This window comes from Podarcis filfolensis, assembly GCF_964270895.1.
Source record: "Podarcis filfolensis genome assembly, chromosome: Z".
Classification (NCBI taxonomy): domain Eukaryota; kingdom Metazoa; phylum Chordata; class Lepidosauria; order Squamata; family Lacertidae; genus Podarcis; species Podarcis filfolensis.
The window spans coordinates 20,588,457-20,605,389 of record NC_139617.1 but is presented as its reverse complement, the minus strand read 5'-3'; the positions used below and the strand labels follow the sequence as shown (position 1 = coordinate 20,605,389).

Genomic DNA, 16,933 nt, shown 5'->3' with positions numbered 1-16,933 from the left:
TCATATGAAGAGTCACAATGGGATCAGTGTCACAATTCTCTACCTCCCCTAATCTCCTCCCCTTTAGTGAATTGCTTTGCACAGGTGGGAAGGAGAGGGACTCAAAGAAACAACACAGAGGTGGGTCAACTATTATGATAGCTTTCCATGTTCAAAAATCCTAATGGGAGATATTTAGGCCCATCCTCACCCTTGCAGTCACCTAAGGCAGAGGTTCTCAAACAGTGGTCCACAAACCACCAGTGGCTTGTGAGCTCTGCTCAGGTGGTACATGGAAAATCTGTGGAGTAGTCAATGATATGTTACTTTAGCACTGTGCCTGATTTTACTTCTTCAAGATTAAGATAAGGGATGCCAGAGAATTCTGAAAGAAACAGAAACGGGAGCGAAAATTGCTGTTGTTTGTTTTACTTAATTACTTGTTTTTATCCTGCATTTTGGGACTCGAGTGGCGCTGTGGTCTAAACCACAGAGCCTAGGACTTGCTGATCAGAAGGTCGGCGGTTCAAATCCCCGCAACGGGGTGAGCTCCCATTGCTCGGTCCCTGCTCCTGCCAACCTAGCAGTTCGAAAGCACGTCAAAGTGCAAGTAGATAAATAGGTACCGCTCCAGAATGTAAATGGCGTTTCCGTGCGCTGCTTTGGTTCACCAGAAGCGGCTTAGTCATGCTGGCCACATGACCCGGAAGCTGTCTGCGGACAAATGCCGGCTCCCTTGGCCAGTAAAGTGAAATGAGCACCGCAACCCCGGAGTCGTCCGCGACTGGACCTAGTGGTCAGGGGTCCCTTTACCTTTATTCTGCATTTTATTCTGTATACTGCCCTGAGATCTTATAATGAAGGGAGTGTTAGAAAATGCCCTGGGGTATCGGCAGCCCCCCCTTCCTCCAGCTGTCCTTCGGTGAACGTGGTTCTGGAAAAGCTACTGCCTTCTACTCCAGATGCTCCAGCGACACACATCATAATGATTTATGCACACTAATCTCCTGACTTTGTATAGTAATAAGCAGGAGACACCGTAGAACTAAGCTACTATTTATTTACAGACTATACACAGAGAAATGCATAATGGTTACCGTTCTCTTCAGCTCTAAGAACAAACGGGGACTGTAAAAGCAAAAGCACAGTTATAAAAGAACATATGCAGCTGGAAGAGATAAGACTGTTTCTTCCTGTTCTCACACTCTCTCAAGATAGTCATGTGAATTGTACCAATTACAAAATGCAGCTTTGGTGGACTGATTTACTAACAGGGAGATATACAAATTTAATAAAATAAAATAGGACCAAGGGGTCCGTGGGTTAAGAATTCCACAGGACATAGAATTTCCCTTGACTGTGTCTAAAGTAGCTTTTTGGCTTCTGCCAACTTAAAACATAATTCTGTTCTGACAGGCAAGTGCTATGGCAGTTTTTCAGATCATGGTGCCTTCCATTCACAGGAATGAACATGTGTTGAGCGGGTGAGTAGGAACTGTGCACTTGTGGTACTTGTGCTGCCATCATGGTATTCAAGAGAGCCTTATCTAAATCACAGACTCTCAATTTAATCAGTTCATTTCCTCAAACTAAAAGTGCAAAGGTCAGGAAAAGTCACAATAATCATACTGTTTTCTTCTTCCGTGGGCAGATCCTTACCATACATTTAAAGCACATCCATCGCACATGTAAAGCACATGGCTTCTCCCAAAGAATCCTGGGAATTGTATCCACCCCACAAACAGCTACCAACTTAAGTTCCCAGGATTCTTTGGGGAGAGCCATGTGCTTTACATATGTGATGGATGTGCTTTAAATGTATGGTGATAGTGGCCCATTGCCAGAATCAAGAATTCCTGGGGGTACTGTTGGTATTGCATGGTACATTTTAACAGGCAGATTAGCCAACTAAGGCTAGAATCCTAAACTCAATTTCTATCTAATCAATTTCTATCTGTTCAATTTTATATTTTTCCATTTTGTAGGTAAATTATATGATTCTATTTTGTATCATTTCCATTAATCTTGAGATATTAATAAGCCAAGTAATTCATTTCAGTTACATTCAGTAGTCTGTTTTGGGTGGTGGGTGGGTAGCTGTATGTAAGCTTTACTCCCCATTCTACTAGAGAACTACAGAACCCTTACGTACTCCTGCCCTAAATATTTAGCTTCTGTATCACCTCGCCCACCATTCTTTCTCCTTTTTTTGCCAATTATTTTCATTGATATTCCATAATTTTTAACAAATTGTCACAAAATTAATACAAATTCAATATAAATTTAAAAGTTGTCTTTCTACCCACCCCATATGTCCCCTCTATTTTCCTTCCTCATTTGCTGCTCTCAATAATATAACTTTTCCAACTATCATTTCATTCATCCCTTCTCCCTACACATCACCTGTTCAGTTACCAATTTCTGCTATAGCTTTTATACGTTGTTATAACATGTCCTCAAAATAGTCAAGTAGAATAAATCCTCTTCTATCTATCTATAATAGCCATTCATCAATTTTCAAACATTTCCTTCTGATACATCTTGAGTGACACTTTGCCTGGGGGGAAAAACAGACCTTGCTTCCTCACTGACGACATACATATATTCCTCCTTAATCTGGCCTTGAACATTGCTATTGGACATCTGGCCCCAGTAGTTAACAACTCAGCCTCACGGGTGCAGTATGCAGAGAGTGAAAACGAAACCTCTAGAAACATTTTGGTTTATATAATAGACATTCTCCCCCTCTAACGCTGCCAGTCTCCCAGCATCACCAACCCTTCACATTTCGCCATATTTTATCCTCAGTTTGACACACAACAAGTTCATTAACAAAGAAACACCATCCATATCTCTTCTTTCCTGTCTGAAAGTCTCAGAAGCCATCAACACACTGTGGTCCATCCTGTCCCGTTCACTGTTCTTATTTCCAACTTCAAGCTTCAGAAAGGGAGGCTGGTGTAATCTCAACAAAATCCCTATCTCCTCTCCATCCTCCTCCTCCCCAACTAATTAATTTTCCTGCAGTCCATCCTGCCAATCCTCAGATCCATTAGTCCTTAGTTATAAAATATATGCAATGCAAGGAGTATCTTTAAAGTCCTCTTCCCAAAAACTTTGCATTCCATTGCTTTAGGGGAGGGTAGATAACGCAGATCCCCCCCCCAAAAAAACCCATTACTTACAACATTGACTTCCTTTCCCCTCCAGCATAAATCAGGACCTATTTAGCAGGCTGCCTCTTCACTTGCCAATTATGTCCTAATTCAAAGGTATTCCAGAGTTTACCATGGTAGCTTGATGGGGCTGTCCTTGGAAGCAGCAATTAAGCCCAGCACCCTTACCTTTTCATCTAGGAGACGGGGATTTCCATCCCCGCTCACACACACAAAAAAGCATTAACGGACGACCGTGGATTGTGTCCTTTTGATACCCTCCAAGTGTTAGGGGAGACATGCCCCTTACCCAGTGCTTACCCTTACCCAGATTCACAAAATGTTTAGGGATATGCGTCCCCCCAGAAAAAATCACTGAATATAGCATTGTTGATTTATTTTGTATGCTATAAAAGAGCTATTAGAGGATGTGTTTTATATATTGAGAGAGAGAGAGAGAGAGAGAGAGAGAGAGAGAGAGAGAGAGAGATAACTGGAATATAAAACTAAAACTCCAGGACAATGTTCAATGTTCATATATTATTTTCACTCATACAATTTGATCTCCTGCTCAAAATAGAATAGTAACCAAGGATAGCTATTAAGTTATGTAGTGCTCCTTAAACCACCATTGATGTGTGGTATTATGGAATTGAATATATATTTATAAATATTTTATTTCTTTTGTAATTTTTAAAAATAAAAAAATGGATCCAAATAGGTTTGCCTTAGAAAAGTTAATTAGTAATTGCTTACAAGAAGGATGCTGTAAAACAAGTTCAAAATCCAGGACCTTTGGTCTGCCATAAGGAGAAAGAACAAGAACAAGAAATCAAAACTGAAGGAGAATCTCCGATGGGCAGGAGAGTCCCAGAGAAGAGGATTAACTCTTGTACCAAACAGCATCCCACCATGTTAACCTCTGGTGCTCTCTTCCTTCTCCTGGCCGTGTTGTCCAAGAGTTGGCTGACGACGGAAGCTGCAGATCGTAAGAAACATTTGGGGCTGGTTATAGATGAGACCTAGTTGAACAAGATCCCCCTAGGTGCAAAACGCAATCCTGACTGATCCCCCTCACTTAGCTACAGTTTCCAGAGTTTCCTGGGAAAAGCGATTAGTTGTTAAACTGCTCTGGGAATTGTAGCTTTGTAAATAGAATAAGAGTCTTCCTCAGCACCAATAACCAACTACAGTTCTCAGGGTTCTTTGGGGGAGGGCATGACTGGGAGCCAGTGTGGTGTAGTGGTTAAGAGTGGTGGACTCGTAATCTGGTGAACCCGGTTCGCTTCCCTGCTCCTCCACATGCAGCTGCTGGGTGACCTTGGGCTAATCACACTTCTTTGAAGTCTCTCAGCCCCACTCACCTCACAGAATGTTTGATGTGGGGGAGGAAGGGAAAGGAGAATGTTAGCCGCTTTGAGACTCCTTCAGGTAGTGATAAAGCGGGATATCAACTCCAAACTTCTTCTTCTTCTTCTTAAAGTGGTATAACACTGCTTTAAACATGTGGTCACATGGGGCCTGAACTTAAGGAGTCCAATATTAATCCGCAGTAGGTTGGGTTACGATTTCAGGGCAGGGCTGGGGAACTGCAACCCTTCAAAGGATGCTGGACTGCATCTCCCAATATCCTAGGCTATTGGCCATTCTGGCTGGACGTGATGAAAATCCAGCAACGTATGAAAGGGCCACAAGTTCTCTGCCCCTGGACTTGGGGATACATCCCATTGAGCACAATGGGACTTACTTCTGGAGAAATATGAGTAGAATTGTGCCGTCAGGCAGGGGTAGGCATGACAGATGTAGATAAGGGTGTACTGGAAGATCTCTAGATGGTGTGCGAGAGATCAACCAGGGCTTCCTCTAGGCATCTGTTTGGTCACTTGTGGGGAAAAGGATACTGGACTAGGTAAGTATTTGGCTTCATCCAGCTGGAATCATCTTATGTTCTTATGTTTTTCTGACTAGCAATAGCAACAGTTAGAAAGCTCCCTAAACTAGGTTGCTGAAAGAGAACATTCAAAGGAAAAGCAGGAGTTGGCTTTTATTTGAAAGGATCTCCCAGCCCTTCCTGGACATGCCAGCGGGAACTGAACCTGGGACTTTCTACATGTAAAGCAGAGGCTCTACCAGTGAGCCACGGCTCTTCCCCTAATAACCCTAGGAAGGGAGGTACCTTAAAGTTTTCCATCAGCCATTAGCATCTTGAGGGCAGAAAGAGCAGCACTCAGATTACCTGATCATAGTCTTCTCTGCATTAGTCATAAGTTTGCATCCATACATATAAAATAGCACACAGAGATGTCATGCAGTTCTGTGTCCTCTTTTATGATAATGTGTTAATGGTCACCCTATCAACAACAGTGGTCCCTGCCAGTAATTCCGGAGGTGGATGATGATTATTATTATTAACCAGATGCAAAGGAGGTCACAGGCTTCTGATCTGCTCTCAGGTGTTTACTGGTATACGTTTTCTCATATGCTATAGATACATCTCTTTACCTTGGCCTGTTCTTAACCCCACCCCCCAGCCCCCATTCTTCTGATTGTAATTTGTTTTAACTGGTTTAAAATCTTTTTGTGTGGTTGTAACTCACCCTCACACCTTATGGTGTAGGTCAGGCAAATAGTAATAGTAGTAGTAGTAGTAATATTAATAAACAAAAACAGAACAACAGAAGTAATTTTAGGAGGTACACCTTTGTGTATCTTTGCATCAGAGTAGTGCAAATGCACTGGCAGGAGTGTTGGATCAGCTCTGCAGGCAAGTTTTCACTGTACCAGCCTCCCTGTTGTCTCGTCCCTCCCAGCAAGCAGCAGAGACCTACCTTTCCAGAGTGATGTGGTTGCATATGGCAGCAGACCACCCTAGGTATCAGCCATTGGGTGGTACTCAACCAAGTTTTACTGGGATTAGTCCAGTTAAAATGAATGGATATGACTACCTGAAAGTTAGGTATTTTAATTTCAGCAGGTCTGCTCTGAATAAAAGTTAAATACCATCCATAGTTTCTCAGTTTAGATGAAATAGGTATTGTTAATTAGAGGCTCTCTGGTTTAATTGTGGCTCGTATGAAGCAGGGAGCAAAGGTGCTTCATGCATCGGGGCAGGTGTGTTTGTTTATATCAAATAATAATAATACGTAATAATGATAAATAATAAAGCAGGATGAAATGTTGGTGGTCCTATATAAATCCACTACTAATGCACTGTTCTTGCACCAGTGGCATGTTGAATACCCGTTTCTGCTTCTTTGGCAATCACTTGTAGCCAAGTAAGATTGTCTTTCATGAACACGGTCTTAACAGTGAGTCCGTAAGTGACTGTGGAGGCCAATTCTGGATCCACACATCCTTCCACAGTGGGGACATAGGTTTCATGTCAGGAGTTGATCACAGTGTGGATTTGCCAAGTGTGCCTTCCTCTTGGCACATTTCTCCTTTGCGTCCTGAGTTCATGCTTCTTCAAAGTCTATGACACCTTTGGTGAAGGCTGTTCTTCATTGGAGCACTCGCAGAGTTTCCCAGTTATCTTTTGTTGTCCACTGGTATTTTGCTTTCCATTCTTAAGTTGGGAATATAGTAGTTGCTTTGGAAGACAATAATCAGGCACCAGAACAACATGACCAGTCTAACAAAGTTGATGTTGAAGAATCATTGCTTTGACACTGGTAATCTTTGCTTCATCCAGTACACTGGCATTAGTTCATCTGTCTTCCCAAGTGATCTGTAAAAAATTTCAGATGGAATCTTTCAAGGAGCTGGAGATGGCATTTATAAAAGGTTCATGTTTCACAAGTGTACAGTAAAGTTGGTAGTACAATGGCTTGTTACTAGCATTTTGGTTTCCTTCTGAAGGTCCAAGTCCTCAAACACTCTGCACTTCAGTCAGGAGAAAGCTGCACTCGCAGAGCTCAGGCGATGCTGGATTTTGGCATCAATGTTGGCTCTTGTGGTAAGATAACTGCCTAGGTAGGAAAAGTGGTCAACTTTTTCCAACGTTACACCATTAAGTTGGAATTGTGGTGTTGCAGAGGGGTTGTTTTGTGCTTGTTGGTGCAGCACTTTGGGGTTTTTTTGGATATTGAGCAATAGGCCAAGTGGCATGTTAAATACCCCTGCAAAACAACTCAGGTCCGCGGGGTCCCTGAGACAAAGTAGCACATCATTAGAATATGCTCACAAATTATCTCTATAGGTATCTTAAATTATGGTCAACATGACCAATTGCTATGCAGCTCAACTCTCTCCCCACTGTTTTCAGCCAATTGTTCCGGTGTGGCTGACCTTGATGATTGTCCAGGCAGTACAAGTGATTTCTGCCCAGAAGGAGTTGCCTGTGGTTGTAAAGATCAAATTCCCTTTTGCAAGTAAGTTACTTTCCATCCTTTTAGGGTTTGGTTGAGCTTTGTGGGGAAAGACAATGGTTGGGCACCTGACCTCCCTCTGTCCGCCTCACTGCTGCATATTATAACAGGGGTGGAGGGGAGAGAGAGGCCTGTAGCAAGGATGACGTGGAATAGATGTGCAGCAGCTGTGCTGAATTAGCTTTGTCCCATTGCCTCTCCATCCTGGTATGCAGCATCAGTGCAGCCAGAAGGAGGTCAGATGAGTGGTGCAGCCCCACTGCACCAACTGCCATGTCTACGCAGGCACCATGTGCTTAAGCCATGGGTGGGGAACTTTTTCAACCCAAGCCACATTCCCCCATAGGCAACTTTCAGGGAGGTCGCATGCCAGTGGAGAAAGAAGCCAGATTCCACAGTGAGTGGGGCCATGCATATGACCCACGTTTCTACAGTAGGCGACACCCCAGCTGTGCAAATGTCAGAGGCTGTGACATTCCCCACATTTCCAGTACTATCTATCCAAGCATGCAAAAGGCGCTGTCCTAGCTCAAGGACACTTTCCAACCGGGCATAAGAAGCCAAGAAGTGTGTGGTCTGTGAAAAGAGGGAAGAACCCAAAGGTTCAGAGAAAGAGAGAGAGTCTACTTGAGTTCTAGGGTTGCCATATATTGAATGGCAAAAAAGAGCACAAATTTGCTGGTGCCTGGGGTGGGGTGGAGTGGGGAGAGGGGTTGCAGGCAGCGGCATGCGGCCTTTGGACTAAGGGGACGAGGCTAGGCCGCTAAATGTTCCCCTGGTGCCTCCTTCCCAAAGCCCAGGAAGCTTCTACCTGGCTTAGGCAGGAAGGTGCAAGGCTCCAATGTGTCCAAGATCTGTCCTGCCATCTTCCCAAAGCCCATCTGGCTTTTGGAAGGAGGCAGGAGGTCCCCAGCATCCTGTCAGAGCCCTGGCACCTCCTTCACAAAACCCGGGAATCTTCTGCCCAGCTTAGGGAGGGAGGCGCGATGCTCATGTGCATGACGTTAGGACATCACAACGTCACACACATGACGTTGCCCCTCCCATGCCCCTCACAAGGTTGCACCTCTGGCTCTGTTTCCCTATGAAAAAGCTCACCGCACAAACACTCTGTGTGGGAGCGGACGCATTCTACAATGTCCCTTGAAAATAGCAAAGACCTGGTCCTTTCCTGCATCATGCAAAACTCACACAGTATGTATATGTTTTGCACTTGCTTGTCTAGTACTACGTGTGTAACATAAAAAGTAGCCCGCTCCTGCACCCCCAGACATTTTGGCAAATTAAAAAAATCCAACCAGACAGAAATTTTCCCCCTGAAGAAGAGGACATGTCCTGGAAAAAGAGGATTTATGGCCACCCTACATTTTACCTCTGGCCCTTTGCGTGTGTAAGATGGCACACTTTCCTAAAGTGCTGTACAAGTTCCACTAGGGACGCGGGTGGTGCTGTGGTCTAAACCACAAACTGGTCAACCAGGTGGCTCTGTGGTCAGCAGTTCAGATCTGTGTGGCAGGGTTAGCTCCCGTTGCTCTGTCCCAACTTCTGCCAACCTAGCAGTTTGAAAGCACACCAGTGCAAATAGATAAATAGGTACCGCTGCAGCGGGAAGGTATACAGCGTTTCCTTGGACTCTGGCACTCATCACGGTCCTTCATGTGCCAGTAGCGCTTTAGTCATACTGGCCCCATGGCCCCTGCAAGCAGTCTGTGGACAAACAAGTTCCATTGTGAGGAAAACAGCAAGGTTAAAAATTGCAGCCCTGCCCAATTTGGCCGCACGTCACTGGATAGCACCCCAGCACAAAAGCATTGCGATGGGTTGTAATCATACTATTAGGGGGTTGACGCAAACTGTTTTGATGTTGCTTTGCTTGATTCCATCCACAGGTGCCCTTCCTACCAAAATGGCTGGAAAAATTACTGGTACATGGGTGTCAAATGCGAGGAGCTTTGGAGCACTTTGGACTTGATTTTAGTCGTGGTTTTCCCCGCAGTGGCTCTGTCTTTTGCAGCTGCTGTCACAACACAGTGGGTCCGGTATTGCAAGGACAAGCCAGAGAAACAAGCCAAGCGAAGCCGGTGAGTCAGTATATATTGCAGTGGAAATCTTTTATTTCCCAAATGAACATCCTTGTAGGCTGCAAGTCTATGCACACTTACCTAGTTTGATCCCAAGTAGAAATCAAGGAGAAATTAGGTGCTGTTTGTATTTTAATGGAGAACAATGGACTTCACACTTCTCGAACTGAAATATGAATTTCTCTCGCTTGGACTACTGCAAGGCGCTCTGTGTGGGGCTACCTTTGAAGGTGACCTGGAAACTACAACTAATCCAGAATGCGGCAGCTAGATTGGTGACTGGGAGCTGATGCCGAGACCATATAACACTGGTCTTGAAAGACCTACAATGGCTCCCAGTACGTTTCCGAGCACAATTCAAAGTGTTGGTGCTGACCTTTAAAGCCCTATGGCAATCGCAATAGGTGTTGAAATTTTGGGAGGTTGGATAGTTACAAGGGAATGGTCTCAGGTGTGGGGTGCACATTTTATTTATTTTTATTACTTTGTTTTTTAAAAAAGTAGGAAGTGCAAGTGGTGGTACCTCACCTGCCCCACTGTTTCCACTGGTGCCAGAATGCCCTCCTCTCTCACCTGTGCACAGTTGCCCCCTGTACAAAGAAGACAAGTGACAATGCTTAGACGAACACCCCACTGAGAAAGGAGTGGGTATTCTGGCAGTGGTAGAAGTGGGGGCAGGGCACAGCACATTCCCATTTTGCCTCAGGTGGTGAAACGGGGCAGGCTGTTCCTGTTCTCACCCCTCCTCACCAGCAGTGTACTAAATTTCTATATGTATGTGGAAGGAAGGAAGGAAGAAGGAAGGAAGGAATCGCGGGGTCACATTCTTTTGACTCTTATATATTTTCAGTACCCAGGCAAGGCAGCTGAGACCTGAACCACAGCATCATTCAGAATATGCTCCTAAACTGGCCAATAGGTTGAGATCTGCCTCTTATTCACAAGGAAGACAGGTAAAATATTGTGTTTGTTTTCTTGTTTGCTTGTTTGTTTGCTTGCTTGCTTATTATGGACTTGGAATTTAATTGTGGTAAAAGGGGTGCTTTTTTTAATCCAGTGGATGGCATTGTTTATTTTTGAAATGCCCCTGGGTTTTGCATTATTTTTTGTAAATGAGGGAAATAGCTGGCAGCCTTTTCTGAAAGGCATTCTTCCCCTATCCACTCTGCAATTGACATTTACAATGGATGTCTGATATGTAAAATGAGATTAGGGCATATGCATTAGCTGACATCAAATGGACTACGTTTGCTTAGAAGCTGAAATATGATTGTCCTCCTTTATCCCAACCAGGCCTAGAAGACTCCTGGTGGGGTCAGAGGAGGAATCTGCAGCAACGAATAGCTGCTGCAGTGCCAAGAGTCCAGTTCATGTTTTGTTACTCTTTGCAGTCAATGGCCATTACAACATAGGCATAAAACACATATATGTAAAGCACAGGGGGGAGGATTATTCATCGCATAAAACAGATAAACCCCAATAATACAAATAAATAGCATTTAAAGCATGGATTTCATTCAAAACTTCCCTTAACATTTAGCTCTGATCTGAAAGGTGCCTCTAACGGGATAAAGCTATCCCGCAGCTAATTAACTTGTTTACATCAGGCAGCAGACATCTTATCTAGAAAATGTCTCGTTTCCCTTCTAAGAAGGTCTAAAAGGCTAGAAGAAATGTCACACCTGGTAGGTATTGTAAAGCACAAAAGAATAAAGTGCAGCAAAAAAAAAAAAAAAATCTTATTAGAAAATCTGCCAGCCAAATATGGTATAGGGATAGTTTGGAAACTAAGCTGTGAGTGTGCCTGACAAGGAAATAAGTTCATTTCTGCAAATAGGTGGCCCTTTTATGGTTTGGTATCATACAGTTTTTTTTAGAACCACAACCACAACAACAACACCTTGTGCTCAATGCAGGAAATCCTTAGCTAGAGCATCCCTGACCAATGGTTGTACAGCCCCTGCTTGAAGACCTCCAGTAAGGGACACCGGTAACTGGTCCCACAGTCAAACAGCTCTTACCACTTATATTTCTTCTGTGGGAGAGAAAGCCACTGATTCTTTCATACATTCCTATACAGCAAGGATGGAGAACCTGTAGCCCATCAGATGCTGTGCTACAGTTAATATTATCTTTGACCGTTAGTCACCTGGCTGGGGCCAAAAGGAGTTAGGAGCTGCAGGTTCTCCACCCCCAATATACAGTTAAGGAACAGAAACTTTAATCATTTATGTGTAGAATGGTGGCAGTATTTTCTAAGTTTTTGCAAAAAGAAATATAGGAAGGACAAGGTACAACAACCAGGTTTGTTTGTTTTTAACTCTATCATATGTTCACTCTGATTTTCTCTTCCTGGATACCAACCTTCATCAACCTTGTGCCCTCCAGATATGTTTTAAGCTATACTATAACTCCCATCTGCCTCAGTCAGCATGGGTCCCATATCTTGACGGCATACGGTTGATGAAGGCTGGTGAGTAACAGTAGATATATTATCTCATTATTTGTCTTCATTATTTTGGGGACTGCATATTTGTTTTTGGGGATTGCATATTTGTGTATTGCTTTGTAAAAATTTGTTGGGTCTCTGGACCATAATAAAGATTGTTGTTGTTGTTTTTAAGGGTTGCATCGTTATCATCTGTTTTTCATAATAAACATTTTAAAATAACAAAACAGAAGTCACTTTGTCGCTTAATTCCCCCTTCTTTCTTTTTTCTCTTTCTTGGTATAGGATGATATTAAATTCCCCAGGTACCCTCTCCAAAGTTACCCTCATGAACAAATACAGTCACCATATACTGGAGGCTACAGGTATGATGTCCTTTGGTCAAACTTTTTAACAATGATGTTATATTTTTCCTGCTAGAAGATAAATTGTGCACACTGCTCGGCTATGATGGAAACCATTATATATTTTCAAATGTAAAATGATCTTGAACTGTTCTGAAATTTGCCCTAGATTTACTTGAAAGCTTTCTTCTCCTGAGGAAGAAGATTCCATTGCTCTGCATCATTTTCAAGGCATTTTAAAAATTTTATGGACCTGGAGTTTAGAACATGCCTTATAGTTGTCACGTAGTCATGTGTTTTCTGTTTGCTTTTCTTACCAATAAACATGTATCCAGTTGCCTGCAGCCTCCCCAGCTGTTCAGGCCATATAACCTCCTCCCAGGCCACACCTCTCACTGGCCTTGTTTTGTACCTTCCTTAAGTGTTATTGCCTGGACAGAGGATATAGGTGTGTGTGTATATAGTGTTAAGTTGTGGGCGAACATGCACAAAGGCAAAATTTACATGCATCAATTTTTGCCGCCACCACCATGAGGCCCATGGAAGTTTGCCCAGAAGGCATTGTGGGCCTCGAGATTAAAAGGTTTCCCACTCCTGCTATAGGAGCTGCTTGCCTACCTCATCTCTACGTACAGAAAACCTGCAAAAGGCAGAGTCCTTGGCTGCATGTTCATTCTATGTTCAGACCTTTGTATGAATGAGTGCAGGTCAGAAGCTGTGGTGGTGCCTGTGATCTGCAGGAGCTCATATGACACAATTAGGAAAAGGGGTGAGGAAGGAAACAAGCAAACCGAGACAGAAGTTCGTTACCAGTTTTCTATAATGACCAGTTTGTAATGAAGGTTCCGCTTAAGGGAGAAGAAAAAGAGTTTGGATTTGATATCCTGCTTTATTACTACCCGAAGGAGTCTCAAAGCAGCTATCATTCTCCTTTCCCTTCCTCCCCCACATCAAACACTCTGTGAGGTGGGTGGGGCTGAGAGACTTCAGAGAAGTGTGATTAACCCAAGGTCACCCAGCAGCAGCTGCATGTGGAGGAGCAGAGACATGAACCCGGTTCACAGCTTACCAGTCTACTGCTTTTAACCACTACACCCCACTTCCTCTGAGGAGAGGAAAAGCTAGATGCAGCTGGTCTCTCAGGTGAGCCAACGGACTGGGCCCTGCTTCCCATCTTTCTTTTTGCTGCAGCTAGGTGGGATGCTTTGAGCTAAACTGATGCCAAAACTGAGGTCCCCAAACTGAGGCCATTCACTTTGATTCAGTGCATACAATAAGTGGTTATCATGTTGTTATTTTGCCTAGATCTGTATTCCAGAGAAGTAGCCATGTTATTTTGTTGCAGCAAACGTAACAGAGGTGAAATCTACAAACATATTAAAAAAAACGTTGTGAAAATGCTTTTTAAAAAAATGTTTTGAAAAATACATCGAATTTGGCATAGCTCACTGTCTCCATATAGTGTCACATTTGTATATTGCACTTTACAACACATTTAAAATGTTTTATTTGCAGCTGTATAGCTGAGTCCAGAGTCTTGCAGCACCTTAATGGTTTACTGTGCCATATTTATCTTGAAACATAACTGTTTGTTACATTTATCTGCCCATAAGAAATGTATATTTGCATTTTTTTAAAAAAAGTGTTTAATTTGATTATTATAGTCAGATGCCTCACCAGCCATTGAGAAGAGCTGTTCCAAGCCAAGATGATGTTTTTGTGGGTCGGTCTTTCCAAGCTGGCCAGCTCCACTCTTGGGAGAGTGAGGTGCCTGATGTGGATTATGAGGACATAAACCCATTTTCTGCTATGCCCATGCAACGATTTCCTGTATGTACAAATAATCTCAGTTATACAAGGAGTGGGGTTTTTTGTTTTGTTTTTACTGGGGCAGGATTCAGAGAGCTCTCTGCATGAGTGGAAGGCACCTCTTTCCAGTGGGAACTCGCTACACTAGCCTTCCCTGACATGGTGCTGCCAGATGTTTTAGACTGCAATTACCACCAGCCCCAGTCAGCATGGCCAATGGTTTGAGAGGATGACAGCTGCAGTCCAAAGCATCTGAAAAGCACCTGGTTGGGCAAGGATGCCCTGCACCAGATGCCACATCATTCCCAGTCCTCAGGGGTTACTTTTCAGGGCTGCAGTAGGAAAAAGGAACAATCCCCATCTGTAAACAGAACTCTGTTCACAATTCCCTAGATCCCACTGATAAAATTTGCACTAGGAACCTGGAAATGGAGCACATGTGAAGCCTTTGTGTATCAGGTTTACTACATAGGTGTTCAGCAAGCCTTAGGGCTTATTCAGACTTCCTTCTTTGCCATGCTTTCGGGCACAGACCCACAGTTTCCAGGTCTATGTCCGAGCTGTGGGGTTTTTTTGTCCCACCACTTACCCCAGAAAAGCCCGCTATTCACTGCTAAATCAGAACAAACAGCAATTGAGGTTTCTGTGGATTGCTGTTTGTTCCGATTCAGCAGTAAAGGGTTTTTTTTTTTCATGAGGAAGCAGTGGGACAAAACAAAAGACCAGAAAATGAAACATAAAAGAAAAAACAACTCACTGCTTAGACCTGGATTTGGAAAGAGCCCTTCGACGTAACTATGAGAGCCTGTCTGTTACATCACCCATTTCCTCTTCCTGATTCTTAGGCTGTGTGCACAACCATACATTTAAAGTGCATCCCTACCCTAACCCCACGAAGAAACCTGAGAGCTGCCATTTATTACCCAGAATTCCTACAGTTCCCAGAATTCCTGAGGGTGTGTGTGCGCCTTAAATGTATGGTGTGGATGCAGCCCCAGGGCTTAATCTACTTCCCCACCTACCCACTCCCTTTCTTCTGTCTTATGCTGACCAACCCCACTGCAACTCTTTGCTTCTCCATGGCTCTTTAAGAAAATGTATCCACAGGAGTAGAAGCTGGTGGGAAAAGGGAAAAAATAATGGAACTCATGAACATGCCCAGAAGCAATTGTGGCCCTGTAGCAGGAGGAGTCACCTGGTGTTTCTCTCCCCCTGCTGCAAATTACAGTTGGTGGTAGGTGGCCCTGTGGGAAGTAGGGGAGAGAAAACAGTCTTGCTGGAACTGTAGCAAGGGCCTGGTGTTATCCTTGCCTGCTTCCCTCACGGTCCTGGAATCCCACATGGCAGCTAGTGGGAAGAAGGCTCTAGGAGAGGGGGCAGGGAGTCCTTCCAATGCATCAACCAATTTTCATATTTTAACTTTCCCTTACAGAGACCCGGGGCATCAGTGGTACCTCGGCCTGAGCACCAGAAGTATGGCCATCAACCAGTGAATTACCTGAATGGTCAAAGAGCTGGAAGGCCCTATGGGATCGGGCACCAGCAGGATAGATACACCTAGGAACTTTTAATAAATATGGAAAACACGTGCAACTGCAGAATCGTCCTCCATTGTTTGGTGCAGCCTTTTATGGGTGCTCTCTTACCTCTACTTTTCTCCACGAGGGCTTTATCGCAAGCCACACCCAATGAATACATACCTATCAAGACGCAGCAAATATTTAATCAGCACAGCCATTAAAATGAGAAATCTGTTCAGGCAGCATCTTTCTTATTTAATAAATGAACCTACCAATCCACCTCTTCCTGTCCAAAGCGTCTTATGTCCTGCTCTATAACATGTTGTTCTTCTAGCAATAATTGGTACTCAGTGGATCCATTTTTTCTCGGTAGTGGCGCCCACCCTGTGGAACGCCCTCCCATCAGATGTCAAGGAAATAAACAACTGACTTTTAGAAGACATCTGAAGGCAGCCCAGGATATGGAAGCTTTTAATGTTTGATGTCTTGCTGTGTTTTAATTTGTTGGAAGCCGCCCAGAGTGGCTGTGGTAACCCTGTCAGATGGGAGGCATATGTATAAATAACACATTATTATTATTATTATTATTATTATTATTATTATTATTAATTGTTTTCTCTTTGGTATTATTGAACCTTGGATGGAGACAGGCTCAGTCATGGGGAGGGCTCCTCAGTCATTTTAGAACGTTCTGCAAATTTCCCCCACAACGTGTACTTGTGTCTGTAAAACAGGGGTTGCCAAACTTTAAAAGCCTTTGGTCACATATGGATTTCTGAACAAATGATGTGGGTCCTACTCTCTCTGGGCACTTTTATTCTCTTAGATCAACCCCCATCCTGTAAGGAAAGTACACTTAAAATTAGTTTATGCACATGCATAAGTAGATAGATGATACAGATATAGATAGAAGTATAGATATGCTGTATGTATGGGGGGACAGTGGGCACAGGAGACAGGTTTACACTGGGGTGGAATATTTTTTAGCAGAGCTGTGAAGCCCAGCCACTTTTATTTATTTATTATTATGGGGGGCTGGGACACACACAATTCTGTTCAGACACCCTGGGAAGTTGGAGGGGAGCCTTGAAGTAGCCACAATTGTGGATGGTGCTCAGCATCTCTGTCTGTCAAAACTACCCAGGCTGCAGGCTGCTGCAAAGAGCTCTGAAAGGGCCTTTCCAGCTCCCAGTCACGCAAATGCTTGTTTTCTGCAAGAGTGAGATATG

At 43.7% G+C, this 16,933-nt stretch overlaps 1 protein-coding gene across 3 annotated transcripts; it reads left to right on the top strand.

The window, feature by feature from the left end:
- Nucleotides 1-2: 2 nt before the first annotated feature.
- On the top strand, nt 3-15,983 carry LOC310754293 (uncharacterized protein). 3 transcript variants are annotated; one of them, XM_083596113.1, is made up of 7 exons: nt 3-120; nt 7,399-7,504; nt 9,391-9,582; nt 10,433-10,535; nt 12,317-12,396; nt 14,040-14,205; nt 15,617-15,983. In XM_083596113.1, the coding sequence occupies exons 1-7, from the start codon at nt 18-20 to the stop codon at nt 15,743-15,745; spliced, it is 879 nt and encodes a 292-aa protein (XP_083452239.1). In that variant the 5' UTR covers nt 3-17; the 3' UTR covers nt 15,746-15,983. The 3 variants fall into 3 exon arrangements, with proteins under 3 accessions (XP_083452239.1, XP_083452238.1, XP_083452240.1); XM_083596112.1 differs by lacking the exon at nt 3-120 and adding an exon at nt 3,950-4,122; XM_083596114.1 differs by lacking the exon at nt 3-120 and adding an exon at nt 5,534-5,587.
- Nucleotides 15,984-16,933: the final 950 nt, after the last annotated feature.

Excerpts from the sequence above, each read along its gene's own strand:
- LOC310754293 (XM_083596112.1), top strand. The coding sequence starts at position 3,990 with ATGGGCAGGAGAGTCCCAGAGAAGAGGATTAACTCTTGTACCAAACAG. Across the intron at positions 7,505-9,390 it reads GATCAAATTCCCTTTTGCAA|GTGCCCTTCCTACCAAAATG; the intron begins GTAAGTTACTTT and ends TTCCATCCACAG. Across the intron at positions 12,397-14,039 it reads CCATATACTGGAGGCTACAG|TCAGATGCCTCACCAGCCAT; the intron begins GTATGATGTCCT and ends TGATTATTATAG.